Source organism: Alosa pseudoharengus, unplaced genomic scaffold (genome assembly GCF_046254945.1).
Source record: "Alosa pseudoharengus isolate Yale_2024_CS ecotype anadromous, Long Island Sound unplaced genomic scaffold, YU_APseudo_1.1 YU_APseudo_1.1_scf_15, whole genome shotgun sequence".
Classification (NCBI taxonomy): domain Eukaryota; kingdom Metazoa; phylum Chordata; class Actinopteri; order Clupeiformes; family Clupeidae; genus Alosa; species Alosa pseudoharengus.
The window spans coordinates 25,170,312-25,192,106 of record NW_027468620.1 but is presented as its reverse complement, the minus strand read 5'-3'; the positions used below and the strand labels follow the sequence as shown (position 1 = coordinate 25,192,106).

At 45.7% G+C, this 21,795-nt stretch overlaps 1 protein-coding gene across 2 annotated transcripts in view; it reads right to left on the bottom strand.

Moving 5' to 3' along the window:
• LOC143124456 (TATA-binding protein-associated factor 172-like) overlaps window positions 1-21,527 on the bottom strand; it is a 31,360-nt gene extending 9,833 nt beyond the window's left edge. For both annotated transcript variants that reach the window (XM_076285996.1, XM_076285997.1), the window contains exons 1-31: window positions 21,101-21,527; window positions 18,860-18,983; window positions 18,228-18,342; window positions 17,558-17,701; window positions 16,215-16,465; window positions 15,359-15,492; window positions 15,130-15,259; window positions 14,962-15,030; window positions 14,563-14,652; window positions 13,469-13,564; window positions 13,130-13,306; window positions 12,647-12,787; window positions 11,541-11,665; window positions 11,141-11,261; window positions 10,951-11,055; window positions 10,189-10,338; window positions 9,709-9,854; window positions 8,888-9,062; window positions 8,545-8,748; window positions 7,606-7,863; window positions 6,905-7,088; window positions 6,602-6,786; window positions 6,312-6,468; window positions 6,053-6,162; window positions 5,061-5,262; window positions 4,506-4,654; window positions 3,421-3,573; window positions 2,262-2,383; window positions 1,937-2,104; window positions 1,520-1,597; window positions 1,280-1,409 (exon numbers count right to left, since the gene is read on the bottom strand). In XM_076285996.1, the coding sequence (XP_076142111.1) occupies window positions 1,280-1,409; window positions 1,520-1,597; window positions 1,937-2,104; window positions 2,262-2,383; window positions 3,421-3,573; window positions 4,506-4,654; window positions 5,061-5,262; window positions 6,053-6,162; window positions 6,312-6,468; window positions 6,602-6,786; window positions 6,905-7,088; window positions 7,606-7,863; window positions 8,545-8,748; window positions 8,888-9,062; window positions 9,709-9,854; window positions 10,189-10,338; window positions 10,951-11,055; window positions 11,141-11,261; window positions 11,541-11,665; window positions 12,647-12,787; window positions 13,130-13,306; window positions 13,469-13,564; window positions 14,563-14,652; window positions 14,962-15,030; window positions 15,130-15,259; window positions 15,359-15,492; window positions 16,215-16,465; window positions 17,558-17,701; window positions 18,228-18,342; window positions 18,860-18,983; window positions 21,101-21,114 (4,407 nt within the window). In that variant the 5' untranslated portion in view covers window positions 21,115-21,527. The remainder of the gene's footprint in view (window positions 1-1,279; window positions 1,410-1,519; window positions 1,598-1,936; window positions 2,105-2,261; window positions 2,384-3,420; window positions 3,574-4,505; window positions 4,655-5,060; window positions 5,263-6,052; window positions 6,163-6,311; window positions 6,469-6,601; window positions 6,787-6,904; window positions 7,089-7,605; window positions 7,864-8,544; window positions 8,749-8,887; window positions 9,063-9,708; window positions 9,855-10,188; window positions 10,339-10,950; window positions 11,056-11,140; window positions 11,262-11,540; window positions 11,666-12,646; window positions 12,788-13,129; window positions 13,307-13,468; window positions 13,565-14,562; window positions 14,653-14,961; window positions 15,031-15,129; window positions 15,260-15,358; window positions 15,493-16,214; window positions 16,466-17,557; window positions 17,702-18,227; window positions 18,343-18,859; window positions 18,984-21,100) is intronic.
• Between the last annotated feature and the right edge of the window lie 268 nt (window positions 21,528-21,795).

Here is a 21,795-nt window from a genome sequence, read left to right as displayed (position 1 = left end):
GTCAATGTTGCGTCATGCAGCATCCAGCACGAATGGGTTAAGGTGCCTACTGTAACATCCAGTAAACATGTCTCATTCACAACTTCAATGAACAAACCAGGAAAAGTTTGGTTCAAAGGCCTAACTTTAGCCTAGGCTGATTTCAGTGCTACGTCAAAATCTACATCATGATGACTAAGCAAGAGTTTGACAAGATGCCAACAGTCTCCCCCCCTCTTCTTTGAAGCTCACAGAATGTCAATGACCTCCATTGGCGTGCCGACTGGAAAAGGGAATCATTATTGGGGCTTAATGCAAGTTAAGGGTATTGATCTGGAGTTGTGAACAAAGAGCGTGGGCCGTCTGAAGCTCAAAGGGATCAGCTCCTTTAATTACTCGTCAGAAAGGCCTGAGAAGCACCGCAAAGGAAATCCATGCCCTTCAGCTCTGACGCTCCACAATCAACATTAATCTTCCACAGCTGAGGCAACATGTTGCTTTCTATTAACAGGGATATAACAAGTTGCAGGGATGGGGATGGGTCAGTTTGAAGTATGATGGGACTGGCCAAGAGATTTCTCGCATGGAGTTTCTAGTCACTGTATATTAGAACTGATGTAATTAATTGAAAGCACATTGGGATGATTTTTGAATGATAATTGAATGCAGATTAAGTCGATAGTTTTATTTAACTCAGGACAGCTTCTACTACAGAGTAACTTCAACAGGACAACTTCAAATAAATAACTATCGTTATTCAACGAATGTCGAAAGCGGAGTGCACCGCACTTATGTCGGCACCGGTGTCCACAGCACTTCACAGTTTGCCTAATATAAACCTGAAACTATTCACTGGCCGCGTTTACATGGACGTCATTTTCAATCATATTCAAATAAAAAGATTTCAACGGAACTGTTCACATGAACACTAAATAAACCGATTAATCTGTGTTTACATGGAACAAGCATTTAATAATTTAGAAGCTCCTAGTTGTATTGCTGCCATGGAAACTCATTTGTTTACGTCACTGTCCATTAGTACCACATAAGGAACACCGGCGCAGAAAGAAGAAATGTCCTCCAACTTTACATGGGTGAATCTCTCAATCGATCAGCTATCAGAACGGAGTACACCACCTTTCTCGATCCGATTGGAAATGATCCGTTGAGGTGTTTACATGAGGCATTTTTATTCTGATTGAGCCATTACTCCATTAATGAGATTTATTAAAGTGTCCATATAAACAGGGCTTATCTATTCACTCAGTCAGGTTCCAGAGAGGAGGAAATGTTTCCTCACCTGGATGGGCGTTCCCGACAGGATGACACGGAAGTTGGCAGCTATCTGCTTGATGGCCTTGGAAAGCTTGGTCTTTCCATTCTTAATAACATGGCCCTCATCGAGGATACAATAATTAAACTTTATATTCCTGCAAAAGAGAACACTTGTCTGTAGCATACTAGTAATAAAAGGTTAAATCATAAACTGAAATTATGAACAAAGGGTTGGGGATAAAACAAAGCAAATCAGTGACGTTACCTAAAAAAATCGATGTCATTCCTCACGACATCATAAGAAGCTACTATGAGGTTGTGCTTCTTCACCTGATGCTGTAACCTGCAGAGAGCATACAGTCATTCACATCTAACCTTCGATAGAAGATGAAGATCCAATCTGTATTTCCTAGTAGGCTGATTTCAAAACCGCAACAGCAGTCTACCAGACGGTGAGTAAAAGCAGAGCAAGACACATATCAATGTCTAAAGAGACATCTTGGGTTTGCCCTAATCTCTGAAATGTTGTAATCTACTGTAGAGCACAGATTTCACTACAGTGAAACTCGCAAAAGAACAAACCACGGCAACTCTAACTCATCTCTATGAAATGTTACACGAATCTCCTCTGTGGTTTAGTTAGTGCTACTGGGTGGGTGAGTGTTTAGGGCTTGGTACTGACCGAGCTCTCTCTGTAGGAGGTCCAGTGTAGTGCAGTGGGTTCAGATACTCTCTAGTGCAGAACTTGCCCACCTCGTCCACCCAGTGGCCGGTCAGCGTCGGGGGGCACACCACCAGAGATGGCATCGGGGCACAGTCAGCAGCCTTAGTCTTGGCATACTCCTGCGCCCTACACACACACAATCAATTCCTTGGAATTAAATCACCAAGTCTGGTTAGCAGCGACTATAATTATGTTGCAAATTATCTATGTGTAGCTACGCTGCGGACAGTGTAAACCATAAATACCATAGCAAATAAATAATGACCAGAGCAGTCAGTGTTACCTGAGGTAGTGGTCTCCAGACAGAATGCAGATTGACTGGAGGGTCTTCCCGAGACCCATGTCATCACACAAGATGCCGTGCAGCTTGTACTTGTTCAGGAAGGACAGCCAGTTTACTCCATCCTGGAGGGCAGCCATTCAAAGACATGAGGTGAGGGGGAGGGTGTCAAGTTCTAATGGCACAGCAGCCACCATCAAACTTGTGCAATGGACATTTCCCCCCATCCCAATCTTCTTGGAAAACACAGCACCATTGCCTTGTCCTAAAAGTTTGTTTTCAAAACTTGATGTGCATTAATCTTCAGCAATTCACTCCCACACCACATCTCTCTTAAAATGGAGATCCTGTGCATCACTTAGAGAGTGTGTGTGTGTGTGTGTGTGTGTGTGTGTGTGTGTGTGTGTGTGTGTGTGTGTGTGTGTGTACACACATCTCCTGGACTCTGTGCTGCTGCTGACCCCTGGGTGTGTTTTAGCTGATTGATCCGTGGGCGTTCATTTTGCCCGATGGATGCTGGAGCGGAACAGGACGGTCGGACACACACACACACACACCCCCTCCCAGGGAACTGGCCGGCAGGGCAATCCGTTTTTGAAACTTCTAAATTTGTCATGTCGAAATGCAATTTGTAGTCAGCCTCATCCTGCCAACACCCCCCACCCCCTGCACTGTTGCTGGGAGGCAAAAGCTATTTGTGAGGCTGACAGAAAAATGGCGAGGACCAGAAGGCCAAAAAGTGCTGAGTCGCCAGTCTTTAATTGAAATGCTCTGGAGAAGGGACCGGCCGATGCCTCATCCAGTCAGCATAAATACCCAGGGACTGGCGAAGACAACGTGTGCAAACGCAGGGCATCCTGCCCACACTAATCTGCTTAATAGGCTACTGTAGATGTGCACAAACACATCACACAAACTATGTGGAATGGCTGCAGCGATATGAATAATTCATGACATGATTTAGAAATTGATGACGAGGGAAGAAGCACAAAGTAACAAAAAGAGTAAAGATCTGTTTTGAGTAAAGTTGTGCAAGATAAGCTTAGTAACTATAGCTATAGCTTAGTAACACAAATGCACATTTCCCTGAAATGTATTTAATCTCTGTAATCAGTAGCCAGGAAATTCATATTCTTTCATTATTCCCATCACACAAACATACCTGCTGGTATTTCCTTAGCTCTGCCTTGATGGGTACTGGGATCTTATAGTTCTCCAGCTTCCTGCTGTCCAGCAACTGCTCCAGGAAGTGCCTCTCCCTGGCCTTCTGGCGAATCAGGTCATCAGACATGGTTGGGGGGTCTGGGATACCAGCCTGGCAACACACAGATACAAAGACAAATATGTCACTGAGGCCTCATGGGAAATACAGGAAATGACTCGTCCTTAAACAGTTCTGAAATCACTTAATTACAAATGGCTAAAGGTTGTTTCAAAACTGCACGGAGAAAATGAGAACATAAAAGGGCACACATACATGTTAATTGTGGTTCATATTGTGTTTTTACAAAAAGGATTCTTTAATAGTTTAACGGCAACGTCTTAAAAAACACTGGGCAGCTGACCAGCGGAAGAGAAACTGACCATTAACAAAATGGCTGTCCACGGAGGAAGGAAGTGATACACAAACTCAATCAGTCAATAGAAAAAAAATATATAATAACAGCAATGGGCAGAGTGTATAAGAAATCAGTATGTCAATCAGTGTCTGAAGCATTCTGTAACAAGGCCATGGAATTTCTTTGATGACAGAAATGAAATCAGACACTTAAGAGTGCCACTGCTGTTATTCATAATAAGATGTGGTAGTCTGCCCCCTGCTGGACACAGACTGACAATACACACTCAGTGCACTGTTCACAAAGACTAACCACCACCTGTTTGAGCAGATGAAAACAAAACTAGTGGGAAGAGCTGAAGGGACAGGGGCTTGTAAGTGTGTGGAAGTATTTTACTACCTTTTCCAGGAGGATTTGACTGTTTGGGAGTCATTATTTGACTGCCTGATGACTGTAAATATTTGACTAACTTTGACTGTTGAAGTTGAGATACACAGGAAAGCAAAAGCTTCCTGTGTGACTTTCTGTGATGCATGTTTTCTCCATTGCGCTTGTGTTTGTCTGTGTCCAACACACACACACACTTTCTTTGCGTATGTATAGATTAATCAGTGTGTTTTGTATGCTGATCTGTGCGTGTGCGTGCGTGCGTGCGTGCGTGCGTGCGTGCGTGCGTGCTCTTCCACACCTCCAGTGGCAGTAGTCTGATGAGCGTGGCGAAGCACTGCGTGGCCATGAAGCGCACGCTGTCGCTGGGGTCACTCATGCGGCCCAGCACGGGCACCACCAGCAGCACGATGTAGGGCACAATGTCCACGTCGAGCTGCTCCATCAAGCCTACACCAGCACACGGTCAAGGAACAAACACCAGCACGCAGAACCCACAACACACACAGGATACAAACATCACAAACACACAGGATACAAACATCACACACACACACAGGATACAAACATCACACACACACACAGGATATAAACATCACACACACACACAGGATATAAACATCACACACACACACACAGGATATAAACACACACAACTGGTCCTGTCAGCGCAGACATAAGAATCTTTTAGTCTGCAGCTGTAAAGCTCTACTTTACTTACTAAAGAACACATACACATTTTTACTGACATTTCACACTGAAAATACAATATCTTTTAAAAAATAAATGTAAAATGAATTAAAGAATGTATTAATAAAAAGAGCCCCATGATTTGGCACACATATGGAGAGGATACAGGCCAGCGCCTCGATGGCTCCCTCCTGCTTGGTGCTGTTCTCGATGGCGCCCAGCCAGGGCAGCACACGCTCCAGAAAGACGTTCATGGTCTCCATGGTGGCGATCTTGCTGAGCACGCCCACGCAGCGCGCCGCCATGTGACGCACAGCCGTGTAGGGATGCTGCAGACACACGCACAGGTGGTCCAGCTGCTCCAGGAGCTACAGAGGGAGGAGGAGGAGGAGGGAGAGGATTAGGAGGAGGAGGAAGAGGAAGAGGAGGAGGAGGAGAAGCAGGAGGTAGATGAGAGGGAAGGAGAAGATGAGAAGAGGAGGAGGAGAAGCAGCAGGTAGAGGAGAGGGAAGGAGAAGATGAGGAGATAGAGGAGATAAGAGAGGAGGAAGAGGAGGGGGGGGGAGGAGGAGAGGACAGGAGGAAGGATGAGTAGGGTCTGTTGGAGGTCTGTTGGAGGTCTGTTGATGCACGTCCCTCAAATCTTCTCAAGCAAAAACCACTAGCTACATCTAGCACAACAAAACTGTTGAGTGAAAGCAATAGCGGTAGAAGCACCGTGCCGCCTACAGCCAGCACGGGATGTTTCCCAGGAAGCCATCAGACAGGAAAGCCTGTGTTCTGTAACATGACATTTCAAAAGTGACAATGCATCTGTCAGCCCTCAGCAGATCACACCATTTTCACATTCACCTGCGCAAACAGAGAGCTGTGAAAAAGAAGAGGGGAAAAAAAAAGAAAAAAAAAAAAAAAAAAAACACCTAACCACAGAGAATGCCACAGAGAGGTGTGATTGCAGGGGTGCCAACAGAGCGCGAGAGCTGCAAGATAACATGCTCGCTTGCTCGCTCAGCGGAAACCACAAACTGGTGAGTGGCAGGTGCGGTTAGAGCAGCATGTACACCCCACACACACACACACACACACACACACACACATTTGAAGAAATGTTCAGGGGCAGGGGTTGGGGTCAGTGGTGTCCAGGGACAGGAGACTTACCAGTGGGATGAGCTGGGGAGCGACGGCCCCGGCCACCACCTCCAGCACCTGGAGAGAGGTCACAAGCTCCTGGGCTACCGTGTCTCCCTTCTCCAGCAATGACGCTACATCTGTGGAGACACCCAGGACACAGACATGCATAATAAAGCAAAACACCCCAGACAGACAGACAGACAGACAATAAGATAAAACAGTTCAGTTAAGGTAAGAGCAATATTAAATGATGAAATTACTTTGCAACCGCTTATGCATCTCTTACCCAGGCCCTCTTTGCCCTGCACCACAGCCTTAAGGGGGCCGGTCATGAACTCCCACAGGAACGGCAGCGTCACAGTCAACTCTGCCCCAAAGTGCTTAGCCACAGTAGTCAGGGAGAACTCGGCCCCTCTTCGCTGGATGAGGCACGGCTTCTTACTCTACAGACAGACCATAATAAATCATTAAAAAAACATCAAACATCAAAAACAAGACATGAGGACACCACAGATGATCCACTAAAAACATGGAGATATATGGCGATGTCGGATTCAGAAGTTCAGACTGGCTTACTTCATCGGAGTCCATGGCGACGGTGTTGTTTGGGGCGGAGTCTCCGGAGAGGTTCTTGGGGGGTTTGGGTGCGGGGCCCCTCTTGCTGGTGACTGCAAAAGCGGCCTTCTGGTGCAGGTAGAGTGTGATGATGCCTTTGGTCGTATTCACCATATGATGAGCACCATCCTTGTCAGTGGCACTGCCTAAAATCCAGAGTAAATTTACTAAAGAGTATCAAAAACAAAAAGTACCAGACACAGACCATCATTTTTTGTCCAAACAACTGGATGAGTAAAAATGAAAGAGTCAAAGTGAGCGGACCTTTCCCTCCCTCCTGGCCGGCGTTGGGTGCTGGAGGTGGGGAGACGGGGCAGGAGGCATTGGGCGTGAGCAGGGGGTCCACACAGAGGGAGGAGCACAGGTTGCGCAGCACCTTGGAATTGGGGCAGGGCGTGCGTCCAGCGCACCTCTGCAGCAGCCGGGCAATGGCGGTTGCAGCGTGACCCTGAGGGATGAGAGAGAAAGAAAGAGAGAAAGAAAGAAAGAAAGATAAGAGTTGACCACTCATGTTAATATTTTATTATTTCTATCCTGGCAGGCCAGAATATGGCTTTGAGCCAACAAAACACTATAGTAACATTCTAAATGAAGAAAGGAAATTGGGAAATCAAAACAAGCCAACAAGCAAAGGGAAAAGAGGGAGACAGAATGTGCAATTTCAAAACACACTTCACTCAACTTCTCCCTGCTCTTCATCACCTGAGCAAAAAAATGTGACCGAGCAGGTAAGCACCTGGCAACTGGGGCCTAATGCCTTTATCTCTTCTGTAGACAGCCTCCTCCTTCTCACGTGCATACCAGAGTACACTTCAAAACACAATGCAAGTCATCTTCAAGATCATCACCCTACTGTTGATGCCTTGTGCAAGCCTTAATTAATAAGATGATGAACTTCAAAATAAGGGCGATGATGTGCAAATGCTTTAGTGCCTCCTCCTCCTCCTCCTCCTCCTCCTCCTCACCTGCACGAGCGTGTTGTCCTCGCGGCGGGCCGCCTCCATGAGCGGGCGCACCAGCGGGTTGAGGCGCTCGGGCAGCGCGCCCAGGCCCACGGCGGCGCAGGCGCAGAAGGTGTGCACGCGCAGCTGCAGCCGCTGCCACTCGCCGCCCGCCTCCGCCACCGCCGACGCCGCCTGCTGGTGCTTGGCATCCAGCGCCGGCCACAGCGCGGAGCGCGCCGCCACCATGCCCGCCGTCGCCTCCGAGAACACCGTGGTCACCTGGGGGGGGGGGGGGGGGGGGGAGAGGGGGAAGAGCCAAAGAGGAGGAAAGGGAGACAGTGAGTGACCGACTATAAAGGTCAAAAGAGTTCAACAACTCATTTTGGCTAGTTCTCAAGAAATCTACACGCATGAGGGCCTGCTGACCTATAAACAAACACTCACACAACCACCACCCCCCTCCCCCCCGCCCCCACACACACACACTTGCTAATTAGGTTAATTAAAGACAACAATGACCTTTGTAGGCTTTCATCATGACAAGAGGAGTAATTACACTGGGCAGTGGAGCAGCCAATTGTCTATATACACAACATGTTCCTTACGCAATATAGGGCAGTCATTCCCATTTCCTGCAGAGGAAAACTTCCTGCCTTTGTTTACCCTTTAACATCCCTTCTGGAGGAAGACTTTGGAATCGAGATCGACATCGTAAGCAAACCTGATCTATAGTCTATATAATGTGAACGCATGTATACGACCCTATAAACTATGTGCAAGTGTCTGAATGCATGTGTCCCTGAGGAGTAGAATCTGTATCTGTGTGTATGGATGCATGAAGATGACCTTGTGGATGGGTCATGGATTTGCATATATTAGTGTGTGCACACAAATCAGGTATTACATGCATTGTGTGTGTGTGTGTGTGTGTGTGTGTGTGTGACAGATAGAGGTGCTTACCAGCTCATTGGCCTGGTCGATGGTGAGCACGCTGCAGTTGAAACGCTCTTGTACGTGCAGCTGGGCGTCGGCGAGGAGTGCGATGAGCTGCTTGCATTCGGTCTGCATGCGCGTGAAGGGGATGGCGATCTCGTCATAGTACAGCTGCTCCGACAGGATGGCCAACAGCCGCGGCTGCACCAAACCGGACACCAGCTCACTCTCCTGAGAGAGCGAGAGAGTGAGAGGGAAAGAAAGAGAGCGGACTTAAATGACAAGTAGACTAAGATTTTGGTGTGAACAGATGTATGCTTGCACACACAGACACACACACACACACACACACACACACACACACACACACCTTCTGATCAGCAGCCCACTCGCACAGCACCATGGACACAGCAATGCGCTGCAGTGCAGACTTGGAGTTGAGGTGGAAGAGCAGCAGCTGGGCCAAAGACTCGGCTGGACGGATCTCCTGCGGCCCGCTGTTGATCCGCGGGTCACAGATGCAACGGCACAGCGCCCCCAACAGTCTGGGAGGAGACACACAGAATTCAGTCAGGACCACATTTTTAGAAAACATATTACACAAAAACATAAGAAAAGCACAAGCTGCCAGAGTGGTATTAATGACAAGTCTGGCTAAATCAACTCAGAACATTCTAACCCATTCGCGCTGGATACTGCATGACGCAACATTGACCCTCCTGCTGGATGCTTCGTAGCGCAACATTGACCCTCCCGCTGGATGCTGCGTAGTGCAGCATGCTTTTTATTTCATGTTTCTAGGTGCTACAGAGGCTTAGATATTACATTTTGGTAGACGTTGACAATTTTTAGTATGTTTTCAGAAAACCCTCAGGAAATAAGGTTATTTAGTCTAGAATGCCATAGGATTCTTTAGGCGTTTTTAGCAGGCATTTTAGGAGTAAATGGGCTAATAGAAGAGCCCTATGGCTTGGTTTTGAAGGGAGGAAGGAGTCATGGGGCGCCTTAAACTCAGTGAACTTAGCTAGGCTTGTCACTAATCCACGTTCTTGGAAAACTGCCAGCTCATGCATGCTGTATTATAACTGAGTAGGGAAAAAAAAAGTGTGACAGACAGACAACAAAGAGAGACAACGGCCAACAGAAATAGGACACATCAGCGTACCCAGGAGCAAATGAACGGTCACTCACTTGGCAGACATGAGACGGGCTCGCATCACCACGTAGTCTCGGGTGGCGGGGTCTTCGGTCACCGTCTCGGCCCCGGCGATGTACTCCTGCACAGTCTCCTTCACCTGGCCGGGCACGCACTGCCGGGGCTTGCCACTGGACTTCTCCTAAACGCAGCCGGAACACAGAGGGGGTGGCATGAAAAACAGCTGGAGAGCTGAAAACAGCTGTATACACACACACACACACACAACTTATTTTTTGGTGTGCGTGTTTTTTTTGTTTGTGTGTATTTATGTGTGTGTATGTGAGCGTGGGTGTACAAAAACAATTAACTGAGAGTGAGAGAATGACACATTTTACAAGAGGATTTGATGCTAATGACTGAAGCACTCTCTCCTTACCAGTCTTTATGGCTTACTAATCTCTATTTACACACACACACACACACACACACACACACTCACATGCTTAAACGGATGTGAAACAGGTGAAACTGACCTTTGAGCGCGCTTTGACCTCCAGCAGCATGTTGAGGTCAATGGGGATGTGGGATGCCTGCATCATCAGGCATAGCCACGCGCCCATCCATGGACAGCTGGCCGCCACCACATACTGGGGCAGGGCCTGCTTCAACAGTTCCGCCCAAACCTGCACACACGCCAATCAGGCATCAGCATCGCAACATACAATCAGAGCTCATACACACATGTAGATGTGCATCTATTAGGGTTAAAAACAAAAGGCACTTTGGAACGTTCTGGAACGTTGTCAAGTTAAAAGAAGAAATCCGGCGAGTTTTCACATAGATCTCTGTTTCTCGAGGTCACAGAGTACTGGCGGTATGAAAAAAAAAAACAAAAAAAAACACCTAAAACAATCGGTTTCAACTAGGGTATGTACATGGGAGCTCATGGACATGCCCCCAGAGTGTAGTGCTGTAGCTGGCTTGCTGCGTTAGCTACTATCTGTAGCAACTCGAACTACGTAAAACTTTTTTTTTTCTTTCTGTACTGACAGTACTCTGTGACCTCGAGAAATGGAGATCTTTAAGGACTTGATGCTTTCAAGTGTGCGTAAGGTTGCATGGTGAACCTACGCATCGAGTGCATTCACTGCTATGGTATGCAAACCATGGCAATAACAGTATGCAGTACTGTGACAAAGCTAGCAACACCTTGTCAGCTTGTCTGTGCTTATAGGGGAAGCCAAGTATGATGAGCAATATCCTGTGTGTGTGTAATAGCTTGTAGACTCTCATACCTTCTGAATGAGGTCCATGATCTCCTGGTTGCTCTCCAGGATGCAGGACTGAAAGATGTGCCTCAGCATGTCCTGTAGGATGGGGTTCAGCCACACTGCACAGTTCTGCAAGCAAACACATTCCCATGTCACATACACACTGCAATTTAGTTGCTTTAAGACAGACAGACAGACAGACAGACAGACAGACCTGATCAGCTTTGGACAGTAATGTGAAGAGTGTCTCCAGCGCTGCTTTGCGAACCGATGAGATGGTATGCCGCAGGAATGGCCAAACACGAGGCACAAGGACCGTCAGAGACTGTTGCATGCTGGGAAAGCAGGACAAAGAAACATTTACACTCCTCATATTATATCATATAGTCCAGTGTAGTAAACAAACATTTCAAGCCAGTTTTCTCTACTACTGAGAGCAAGAAGATGCAATGCAGTCCTTACTTGACCAATGTTGCTGACTAGAACACTTAAGACAATTCAGTCAGTACTAAAACTAGCACAAGTGACTCTAATCTCCATAAAGGAAAAGTATGCACAGCTAATGGCAGCCATGTTCGGGAGGAGGGAAGAGCGGAGCAGGAGGGCGGCCATACTTGCACTGCCGGACTTGTGGGTAGGTCAGCAGGGAGGACAGCAGGGTCATGATGCTGTTGGTGGAGGCTGTGAGGTCATCCAGTTCCAGGAGGGCGTCCCACAGGATGTTCACAATGAAGGGGACCTAGAAGTGGTAATGTACACACACACAAAACGGTGAAAGACAGTTAAGTAAGTTATAGTCTTTAACCAGCTGGGTCTCTTCCAAGTTCAAACACCAAAGCTCAAGCTCCAAAGTAGGGATGTAACGATTACCGGTATAATGGTAAACCGCGATAAAAATGTTGACGATAACAATTACCGTTTTCTTTTCAAATATCATAATTATCACGGTTGATTATCGCGGTATGGAAACCGTGTGTTTAATCCTTCCCAGCTTCATCCAAGCCTGCTTTTGACATACAGTAGGCCTGGTACAATGAAACAAAACTGGTACCCTACTGATTCTGTTGTCTAATTGATGGTTTTAACTACGATTCGGATTAGGCTACACCTGATTTTAAAAGGCGGAACATTTTCACTGCAAAATGTGCACTGTATCATGTAGCCACTTTGCGTCTTTTTATGTTCGCGTCCACATTAAATCCATTCCACTCATGTTCAGGAGAATACAGTAGCCTGAAGTTTTATTTCAAACGCTTACTTTGGTCTCACTCATTGGATCCAAATAACAGAAATAGCAAACTCCTAGTTATTGTAGGGTAAGTTACGCTATAAGCACATAGCCAATTAAACATGAAGAAAAAAGTGAACGGGACACTTTTTGAAACTATTTCAGCTTCTGTAGGCCTATCAGTGCTTTCTGAACACATTGAACACACTTTTAGAAATACCGTGATAATACCGAAAACCGTGATAATTTTGGTCACTATAACCGTGAGGTTAAATTTTCATACCATTACATCACTACTCCAAAGCAAGGACAACACACACACACACATTAAAAATACTCAAAAAAAAAAAAAAAAAAAAAAAAAAAAAAGTAAATCACATAACAAATATCCATAAGGGTAAAAAAAAGTCCCTATTGAGAGGCAGATGCCCATTTCTCAGTGGCCTAGCGGTAGCGCTCATCAGATGAGCTGGCTAATGGACGTGCCCTTACCTTGGGGAGCTGCAGCTGCACCAACCCGTCCACCACAGGGATGAGGGCCGCGGCAGCCACCGCACGCACGTCATCGTCCAGGTCCTGCAGGCCCTCAGTGATGGCTGGGAGCACTCTGGGCAGCAGGTCTGAGATCAGGTCCTGGATTGGCAAGCAGGCAGAGCATATCAGAGGTCAAAGGTGAAATCCTGACATAGCAACTAATGTTGATACCTTTCATTCATTCATGTTCATTACTTTGGGGATTGATAGCAGAACAGAAAATGACAAAATCCTAATATATATCCATCAGATGGGAAGGACACAAAAATAGCCACATCATAATTCATACGTCTATTTGTTTAAAAAAAAAAAAAAAAAATCCTCACACACCAAAAGAGACCAATCTCAAAAGATGGTGTGAGGAAATAGATGCAATACTACCACTACATTCTGCCAAGATGTAATTCAACTGAAGTGAAAACGGAAGGGAGGTGTTGGTACCTGTCGTACGGCGAGGGCATATTTGATTCCTAACAAGCCCCCATGTCTAACCTCCCACTGGTGTTCGGTCAGCAGCTTTAGGAGGATATCCACAGTCATGGCAACGCCCTTGTCGGTCATGTGTCGCAGAGCCACACCTAACGTTTGGGCACAAGTCTCCCTCACAGGAGCCACCACCTGACAAGAAGGCCACCAAGAATGAGTTATGACTGTTAATGGTGTGGCTTGACGTACGAGGAAGTGTACTGAAGGAGATGACGGGAAAAGTAACAGAAATGAGAGCTGGGATATGCAGCCACCTTGAATGATTACATTTTAAACACACAAACAATCACACACCTCGTCTGACACAAAGTCTCCGAAGCGGTCCAGGGCGAAGACACAGAGCAGGCGGATGACCACATCCTCTAGCCACTCCTGGTGTTGCCGTGACATCTACACAAGACACCAGGCATCAACCAAACACAACGAGTTACACCTCAGTAGCCTCCACATCTCCATACTATTAAAATTCAACCAGCATGGCAGCAGTGGCCTTTTGTCTGCAGAGCCAGAGGGCTATTTGAGTGCAGTTTCCATTTCCTTTAGTCATTATCAGCACACCCTCTCTCCTATCATTAATCGATGATGTCCGTCGCTAAAAAAGGAACATTCCGATTCAACGTTTTATGAGGCATGTGGTCATAAACTTAAAATAGGTGAACAGGTGCTCTAGGAGTTAACGAGAGGAAGGAAATACATTTAGTTGTGACATAAATGTTCAATTACCAGAGAAAAGGGGCCAACCATTACTGCCTAACCAACCAAACCCTTGAATGCACAGAAAGAACTTTTGTCCACGGCTGTCCACTGTGCTCTGATCAAGTCCTTTTTATGACTCTTTAGCACTGAGCTCCTGAGAGGCTAATGTGAGCGTTTTAACAGTGAAAGAGGAAGATGGATGCTTTATGGAAGGTCATAAGGGGATACTTTGTAGGTTTTACTGTGGACTTTGAAGAATTTGTAGACAAAGAAAAGCTGATGGGCTGGTTAGATCCAGATTGTTATAGCTTCCATTGTTACACAAGCCTTGTTTACTTTAAAAGGTGGTGTTTTGTTTGTCTGCTATGTATTTAACAAAAACACAGTATTGTGTTAAACAATACAATATGACATCAAGCTTTTTTAAAAGCACCTTTTGTGGTAATATGTACACATGCTGAGCAGCAGTCTTATTTTGACGTCAGCTTCAAGAGCTGTATCAGTATCAAGGAGCTGTAACTTTAAGTTGGACAGGGGGTGATTCAAATAACTCTTAAGTTAAATAATCTGCTCAAATTGCACATCCTGCCTGCAGCCCTACTGCAGTCCCCCACATCACTCATAGGGTTCATGAACAACCACACCCTGATGGTGTTGCCTGTTGGATGGTGGTGGTGGTGGTGGTGCCGTACCTGTTCCGCTGTGCTGCCCACAAGCTTGCCCCCTCCTGCGCTGTGACACTTGAGCACTTCCCTGAGGCCCGTGCCGGCTCCGTGGCGGACCTGAGAAAAGCAAGCAGACAAACACCCGGCTCAGATATCGCCCCAACCTCACACACACACACACATTGTCGGGAGCACAGCCATGACTGGCATTTTTATGAGGTACAGCAGACACACAAACTGTCTGCACATGAGTTATGTCTGACAGCAAATAATGTCTCTGTTTACGTGTGTGTGTGTGTGTGCGCGTACACTTAGAGGTGTGAATCTGAAGCGCTTAGGTCTGTCTGTGTGTCTGTGTGTGAGTGAGAGTGTTTGAAGGGGGGGGGGGGGTTGGTTGGGGGGGCAGAGTGGTGTATGTGACTTTACCTCCCAGGATGGGTTAAAAAGGTCGTTGCATAACTCCTCACAGAAACTCTCCAGGGGCCACTCTTGCGTCTGCAAACAAACACGAACGAGGAATAAAACACTGTTTTCATGTAGTGCTGAATAGTTGTTGAGTGTCTTGTACATGACTCCGTTCTGACGTGAGCCCACCTCTTCAAACAGACTGGAGTTATCTGGAACGTTGTCGATTAACACTTTACTGTCTGTTGCCGGCTGCTCGATGACAACGTTGGTCGTTTTCCGTCGCTTCTCCTCTGGCTCACCTTCACAGCTGTCGTTGCTTCAACACACAACACCACAGACATTCAGCAACTACGAAACCCCCCATACTCCCAAATCCATTCTTCTATCCCAGTCACATTCACTTGGGAAAAGGCACCTTTTTTCGTTGGGGTCCATGTCTCTTGACCTCTGCTTGGCCACCAGCTTTGCCATCCTTTTGGCCTTGTTTTTTTGTCGATTGCTCATGCCTGGTCGGAACTCGGAGTCAATCAACTCAGCTGCCTGCATAGGCTGTGAGACAAGTGGGAAATGCTTTAAAGACAATGTCATTTATCACAAGTAAGCATGCTTCCATTAACTCCATTAATAGAGTTGCTCAGGCGCAACATTACACCAAAACATGCTTATCTAAGCAATGAACTCCGCCCCCTAGCCTTTGCAACTCAATTTAGAAGTTCGCTTTGAAGAGATGAATCCTCCACAAAGGGCAGGGAGTGGCCTAACTTCATTGCTTGGCAACCACACCGGCATTGGCTCAGGTGTTACAGCATGCTGGCTTGGCCTGAGCTTTAACACAGATTGGACTGTCAAAAATAACCACACACACACACAGAATTTGTAAGTCCAACTTCATAAGCACTTGCACAACCCATCATGGTGCTGGCAAAAGGAGGCTGCAGGAGGCATTAGGCCTACAGTCCAATCTACCGACTGGCTGTAACCCAACCCCACACATTCCAAGCGCCCACACCACCGGACACACCAGTTCCACTAACAGCATGTTAACAGCACTGCCATTCTGAGAGCACCCTGATCCTACTCCTCTGGTCCTCGGGAGCCCCTTCGCAGCACTACTAGTAAAGTAACAGGGTAACAGCCCTGGGGGCATTGGTTACGGTCACCCTAGAAGCTGACCACTCAGGAGGTGCGATATGAGAAACCCTTAGGATGTCGGTCACCGATAGTTCTAATAGTATAGGGGTGAGACAGGACGGTGAGAACAGATCGCCTACCACATGGTTGCGTGAGGGTGGCCAGGAGGGCCCCTTTGCCCCGGGGGCTCTGTTGCAGACGGAGGTGGGCGTGTGTGCGCCGGTGCCGGTGGGGGTGATGGCGCCGGAGGCCGGAGGACAGCTGTAGTCCAGGTCCTCGTCGTTGAACAGCTCCTCGGTGTCCATGCCAATGGCCGCGCCCATGTCCAGGCCCAGCTTCTTCTGGAGCCGCTTCCTCTGCCGAGCCAGTCGCTCCTTCGGGTCCACTTCACCTGAACAAGCAGCCAGCACAGGTGGTCAATCTCACACACACGAACAAAATGGGGAATTCTACTATTTTTTACCATTTCTATTATTTCTCTAGATCTATCATTTAAGGATAATCCACTCACTTATCCTACACCATAATCTGTGTAACCCTGCTAACCATCTTTCGCTAATGTTTAATTACCATCACATCAAGATGCATACAGTATATCTGTTCTGAATGCTTTTTGCTGATATTTCTCAAAAGGACTGACATGAAATGCCTTTACTGTAAGTGGCATTTTGCGATCCAATCAATTCAAAGAGTTATATGAAAAGCTGCATGACCCAAGCAGGTTTTGAGCACCATCAAAACAGCCCAGGCATATTCACCACAGTGAAATGCAGAGGACATGCAAATCTTACCCAAAACTACACACACCTAAGCACACCAGGCGGCATGACGCAGTCAGAGGCAGACCGCACTTAGCCAGTCAAATACCCGGTGTGGGAATACATAGTAACAAGCAGCCATTGACAGCTTGAAGCCTTTTGTTATCGGACTTCACAGGAGGAAAAGCAGAAGAATTACAACCGGACGCGCCATTTCCTCATTACCACTGTAACAATAGGCCAAACACGCACAGGGGGGAGTCTTACTGACACATACTGGGAGTTGGAAACCCCAAATATAGTCCAATTAGGAGTAGACATTTCATATCTGGTTTCACTTCCATTATTACCAACATTTGTTTACGCCTACATCCTAGAATAAATGTGATGCACCTACCTACATTGACAAAAGTGTCAAATTTAGATCAGATATGTAGCAATAAAAATTCCAATGCGTTTATAAATCTTTTGCTTCAGGCATTTTTGGCTTTCTGTTTGAGTGTAGCGTACACACACACACACACACACACACACACACACACACACACACACACACACACACACACACACACAGGACGGCACAGTGCGACTTAATTGTGCACATTTTCCACACCTCCCTAGGACCTGCAGGCGGGCATGGTGCTCTGCAAAAAAAGATAATCTACTAAACTCAACCTACGCAGGCGGCCTCAATCAAGAGACTAGCGGGATATTGCGGCCCTTACCGGACTCGTCTTCCTGGACGTCAAACTCTGCGCCTGCGGACCCCAGCAGTGAGGCCCCATGGCGGAGCAGGCGGGAGATGTCGAACCTGTAGAAGCTGAGGCGATCGGACGGAGAGTCCTCCCTGGTCACCTCCTGACCACTCTCTAGAAGATACACATACAGACAGCAGCATTAGCGATAGAACTGATTTCACTCTAGTGCATATTTCAAATTCATATTATTCCACCCACCAGAAGGTTAACAGAGCAGTACACTTTGTGACAGCACAGTGAATAATATTCTGTTTGCTCTGGCTGGTGATACAAGAATTTTAATTTAATAAAAAAGTCAATATGGAAAAACGCTAGTTGACATCAGCCAGCCACAGCCCACCCACTTGCCAAATGATTTGTGCAGATTTGTTACATCTTCAGGTCAACTTAGGGAAAATTTGGAGCACAAAGGAGGATGTGCAAGTGCTACAGCACACTGTAACCATAGAGAGAGTGTGTGACCTTTAGCTGGTAATCAAACAAAACAAGTTTCACTGGCAGCATGAAGGTAATGATTCCTAAAGTAAACCATCAAGCAAGTGGCTCTACCATATCAAATGTGTTATCTGAAAGCTAACAAAGGACTCTCATTTTCCTGTCAGTATTTACATAGAGGTTAAGTCACCTATTTTCTTACCATCTTTAGGCCTAGGCGGAGGGTTCCATTCAGGAATATTTTTCACTATTGCCTCCACAGCCTGGCCCGCTGCAATTCTTGTGTCCCAATTTGGACTCCTGAGATATGTCAAAACCTGTATCGTCGAGAGGAGGGGAATAATTGAATGCAACAACAACTACACAGCACAGCAGAGGTCATTACGTGGGGTGCCCACTGGATATATTCAAATGAGTGGAGTACAACGGATGTCTGTGCCCTTTAGTGGCAGTGAGTGCTATAACATGAACCATGAACTCCACATGCCCACTGGGCCCAGACACAATGGCCCATTCAAATGTCTGTGCCCTTTTACATGGGACACGGGCAAGACTTAACTTTCCATAGAGGGCAGGGAGCAGGTGGAGACTATGTAGTAGCATGACATAACGCATGCACCCCCCCAATCGCCACCCAAAATTGCCACCATCTTCATTTAATGACAAGGTGGACACATTTTATGACAAGGTCTAGGACACATTTTTTATGCATAATCATGAGGAGAGCCTTTGGGATGACAAAATTACATGATGACTGGAAACTAGCTTGAGAACTGAAACCTGGAAAGTGTGTGTGTGTGTCTTACAGCAAAATAACTCCAGAGGGTGACTCACCTTGGCTAATAGATTGTTCAGCTCATGAGGATGAAGTCTAACCACATCACCCAGTTGCTGGGCGGCAGCTTTCCTGGTTACTGGCGTTGTGCCAGTGTCTAACAAAATGAACAGACGTTCAAGCCTACAAAAAAAAGGAAAAACCCACACAATTAATCCAATATAGAAGTTAACCTGTTTACTTCATGACGTCAATAAAGAATAAAGATCAAATAAGGCTCTCAAAGAACTTTTTTTTTATTGTTCAAAATTACGAGCATATCTACAAAGCCACTAAAACCGACTTTAGCAATGAGTCTTCCAAATTGTGGCAGGGAGGTGCAGTATACCCAAGACAAAAGCCTTGAGGTGGACAAAATCAATATTATTGGCTTGAGATCATTAACCAGAACTGCTAAAAGTAACAGTCTGGGTAGCCATCTACAGCCTCTGAGTACAGTATGCCCCAGCCCAGACTTCCCCAAAAAAATCACCTGCTGCATATCCCATAGCAAGACAACCAATATGTACCTTGAATCAATACCAGTGCACAATTGAGAAAGAGCATTGCTAAATGGTAATGGAACACTTTGAGGAAAAGATTACTGCATGCATTTGCCAAAATTAATGGAGCCGTATTCCGAAGGGAGACTGAGCAAATTGCAACTCAGTGGCTGGTTCAATGGATGGATAAGTGTGTTTTACACTAATTTGAACATTTCCAAGAGTTTTGTTGTAGGATGCATGTGTAAATAAATATAGGCCTACTGTATAAGAAAACTTCAGCCCAAATCAGCAGTGTAGCTTTAAGAGGTGGGTGAAAAAGCCACAGGCAGCTATTTTAGGAAAATTGAGGCGATACATAAAGGGCCCAGAGCATGTGGTCAAATGAAAAATGAAATTGGGTATAACACCACTTCCCCTTACAATGTAAGCAGATTCTCCCTCTCCGGATTTGAGCCTCTGATTGTTAGGCTAAGTCAATATATCTAAATGATTATGTCAAACCTCCATTCCATCTGATGGGCATAAGAGGATGATGCTCATCACTAGTATGTGACATGTTTATCACAGAAGAACTGAGAGGGATCTGGCACTAACTTCTTGGATTCAAAGCATATTCATGTATTTTTAAAAGTTAGGACCTAACCACTGCAATTCACAGAAATAGAGTACAGAGAGTATCTGATAATGCAACGTCATATTAAACATTTACATTACTGCAAATTAATTTGGTTTAAGCAATGTAACGATTTATTTGTGTAGGTGTATTCTTGAACACGTCGGATCAGTTTAAGAGGTGGTCTATCACATCATAAAGAATATTGTTGGCTTCATGATGCATGTCTGGCCTATTTCTGATTAGTTGGTTCCGCTTTGGGTGCGCCAGAGTATTTTATTTTACATAGTAGACTCATTTTACACTATTTATCAATAGTGGCTTCACATTGTAGGACACAGTGTGCAGAGAAAAGCATATACAAATGTAAGAAAGTGGTAATCGTCTCACGTTAAGTCCTTCAGATAACGATCTGGTAATCTGATCCGAAAGAACAGTGTTAAACTAACGTTATTACTGTCCACCCAAGAAAGTGTTACAGGGCACGTAAATCTAGTTACACTACATTTAACATCACCTCGACTAACTTCATTTAATTACCAAGACCTGCACCTACAAATGAGCCAGCTCTGGGTTAGTGAAAATGTTAAATGTAGACAAAGTGGAAGCAATTAGACAAGTTGATTGACAAGCAATGCAATGTCTTGGTTATGCTTTGAGGTAAATGCGCAGAAAGAACTCCTACACAGGCCACTGGAATCTAGTGTATCCAGAAAGCACTAGCTTCCTTGCTAACCTTAGCTACGATCATAATGCCCCAAAATGCAAGTATGAAAGACTCTTAAACGAAAAGCTTAAATCACCCACGTTAAATAGAAAGTGGCTTTACGGCAAAACGGTTGTCAGAATATATAGATCAAATAATTACAGTAACCCAAAAAAGAAACTATCGGCAACTAAATAGTAACTTAACAATCCATGAAACATTAGCAATAATGTTAGCGTTACGATTCTGCCATGTGCACCATATGTCGATTAGATTAACACCAACGACAGCAGGAACACGGCCTTGAGTCAGTTCTTGTTAGGTATTGTTAGCTAGAGCTTGCTAACATAACGTTAGCCATGAAGCTAGTGAGCCTCCCTTGTGAAAATTAACATGAGCTAAGTTGGCTAATGTTAGCCAGCTAAAGTTTTCTCACCTTGATACGGCCATGGCGATTAATTACAGCTTGATTTGTGGTTTCAAAGAGTCCGGGCATATGTAAACAGGCAACATGAATTTCGTGTTTCGAGTTTTAAGATAGCTCGATGTTTGATCAAATGTGTCCGAAGCTCGGTAGCAAGTCCTAAAGGCAAGGCCCTGATGTATCACGCACCATCTGAAACAAGACAGTCGAGTTGGTTGCCTCAATTCATGGCTTCAAATTGAGGCGTTCTTTCCCCTACAAATTTCATCTACATGAAGTCAACCAAACTAATATTTAGATCGCCTTGTAGCTAAATTTAACCTTCAGAGCTGCGTCCAGACAGATATTTTAACCTTATAAGTAGGAAAAAATAATTTTGTTGATCACAAAAGAGAAGCCAAGAGGCTGGTTTTATATGAGGAGCCATCTTGCATTTATTCCTTCCTCCATGGCAGGTCTCGGCTGATTGGTTACATGCTCTGGGAATGACCAATCAGATTTTTTTAGTGTAAAAGGAAGCGGGTGGCAAAGAAAAGTGGGTGACAGGAAATGCGAAACCGCTAAAACCCACCCACCTGTCTATCAACTTTTAGGCTACAACTACAAGCAATTTATCTGATGGATAAAGTGGCCAGCATTTCTACAGATTATCATAATCATTCACCAGAACTGGAAATGTAAATACATGAATAGATATGTCAGTACTT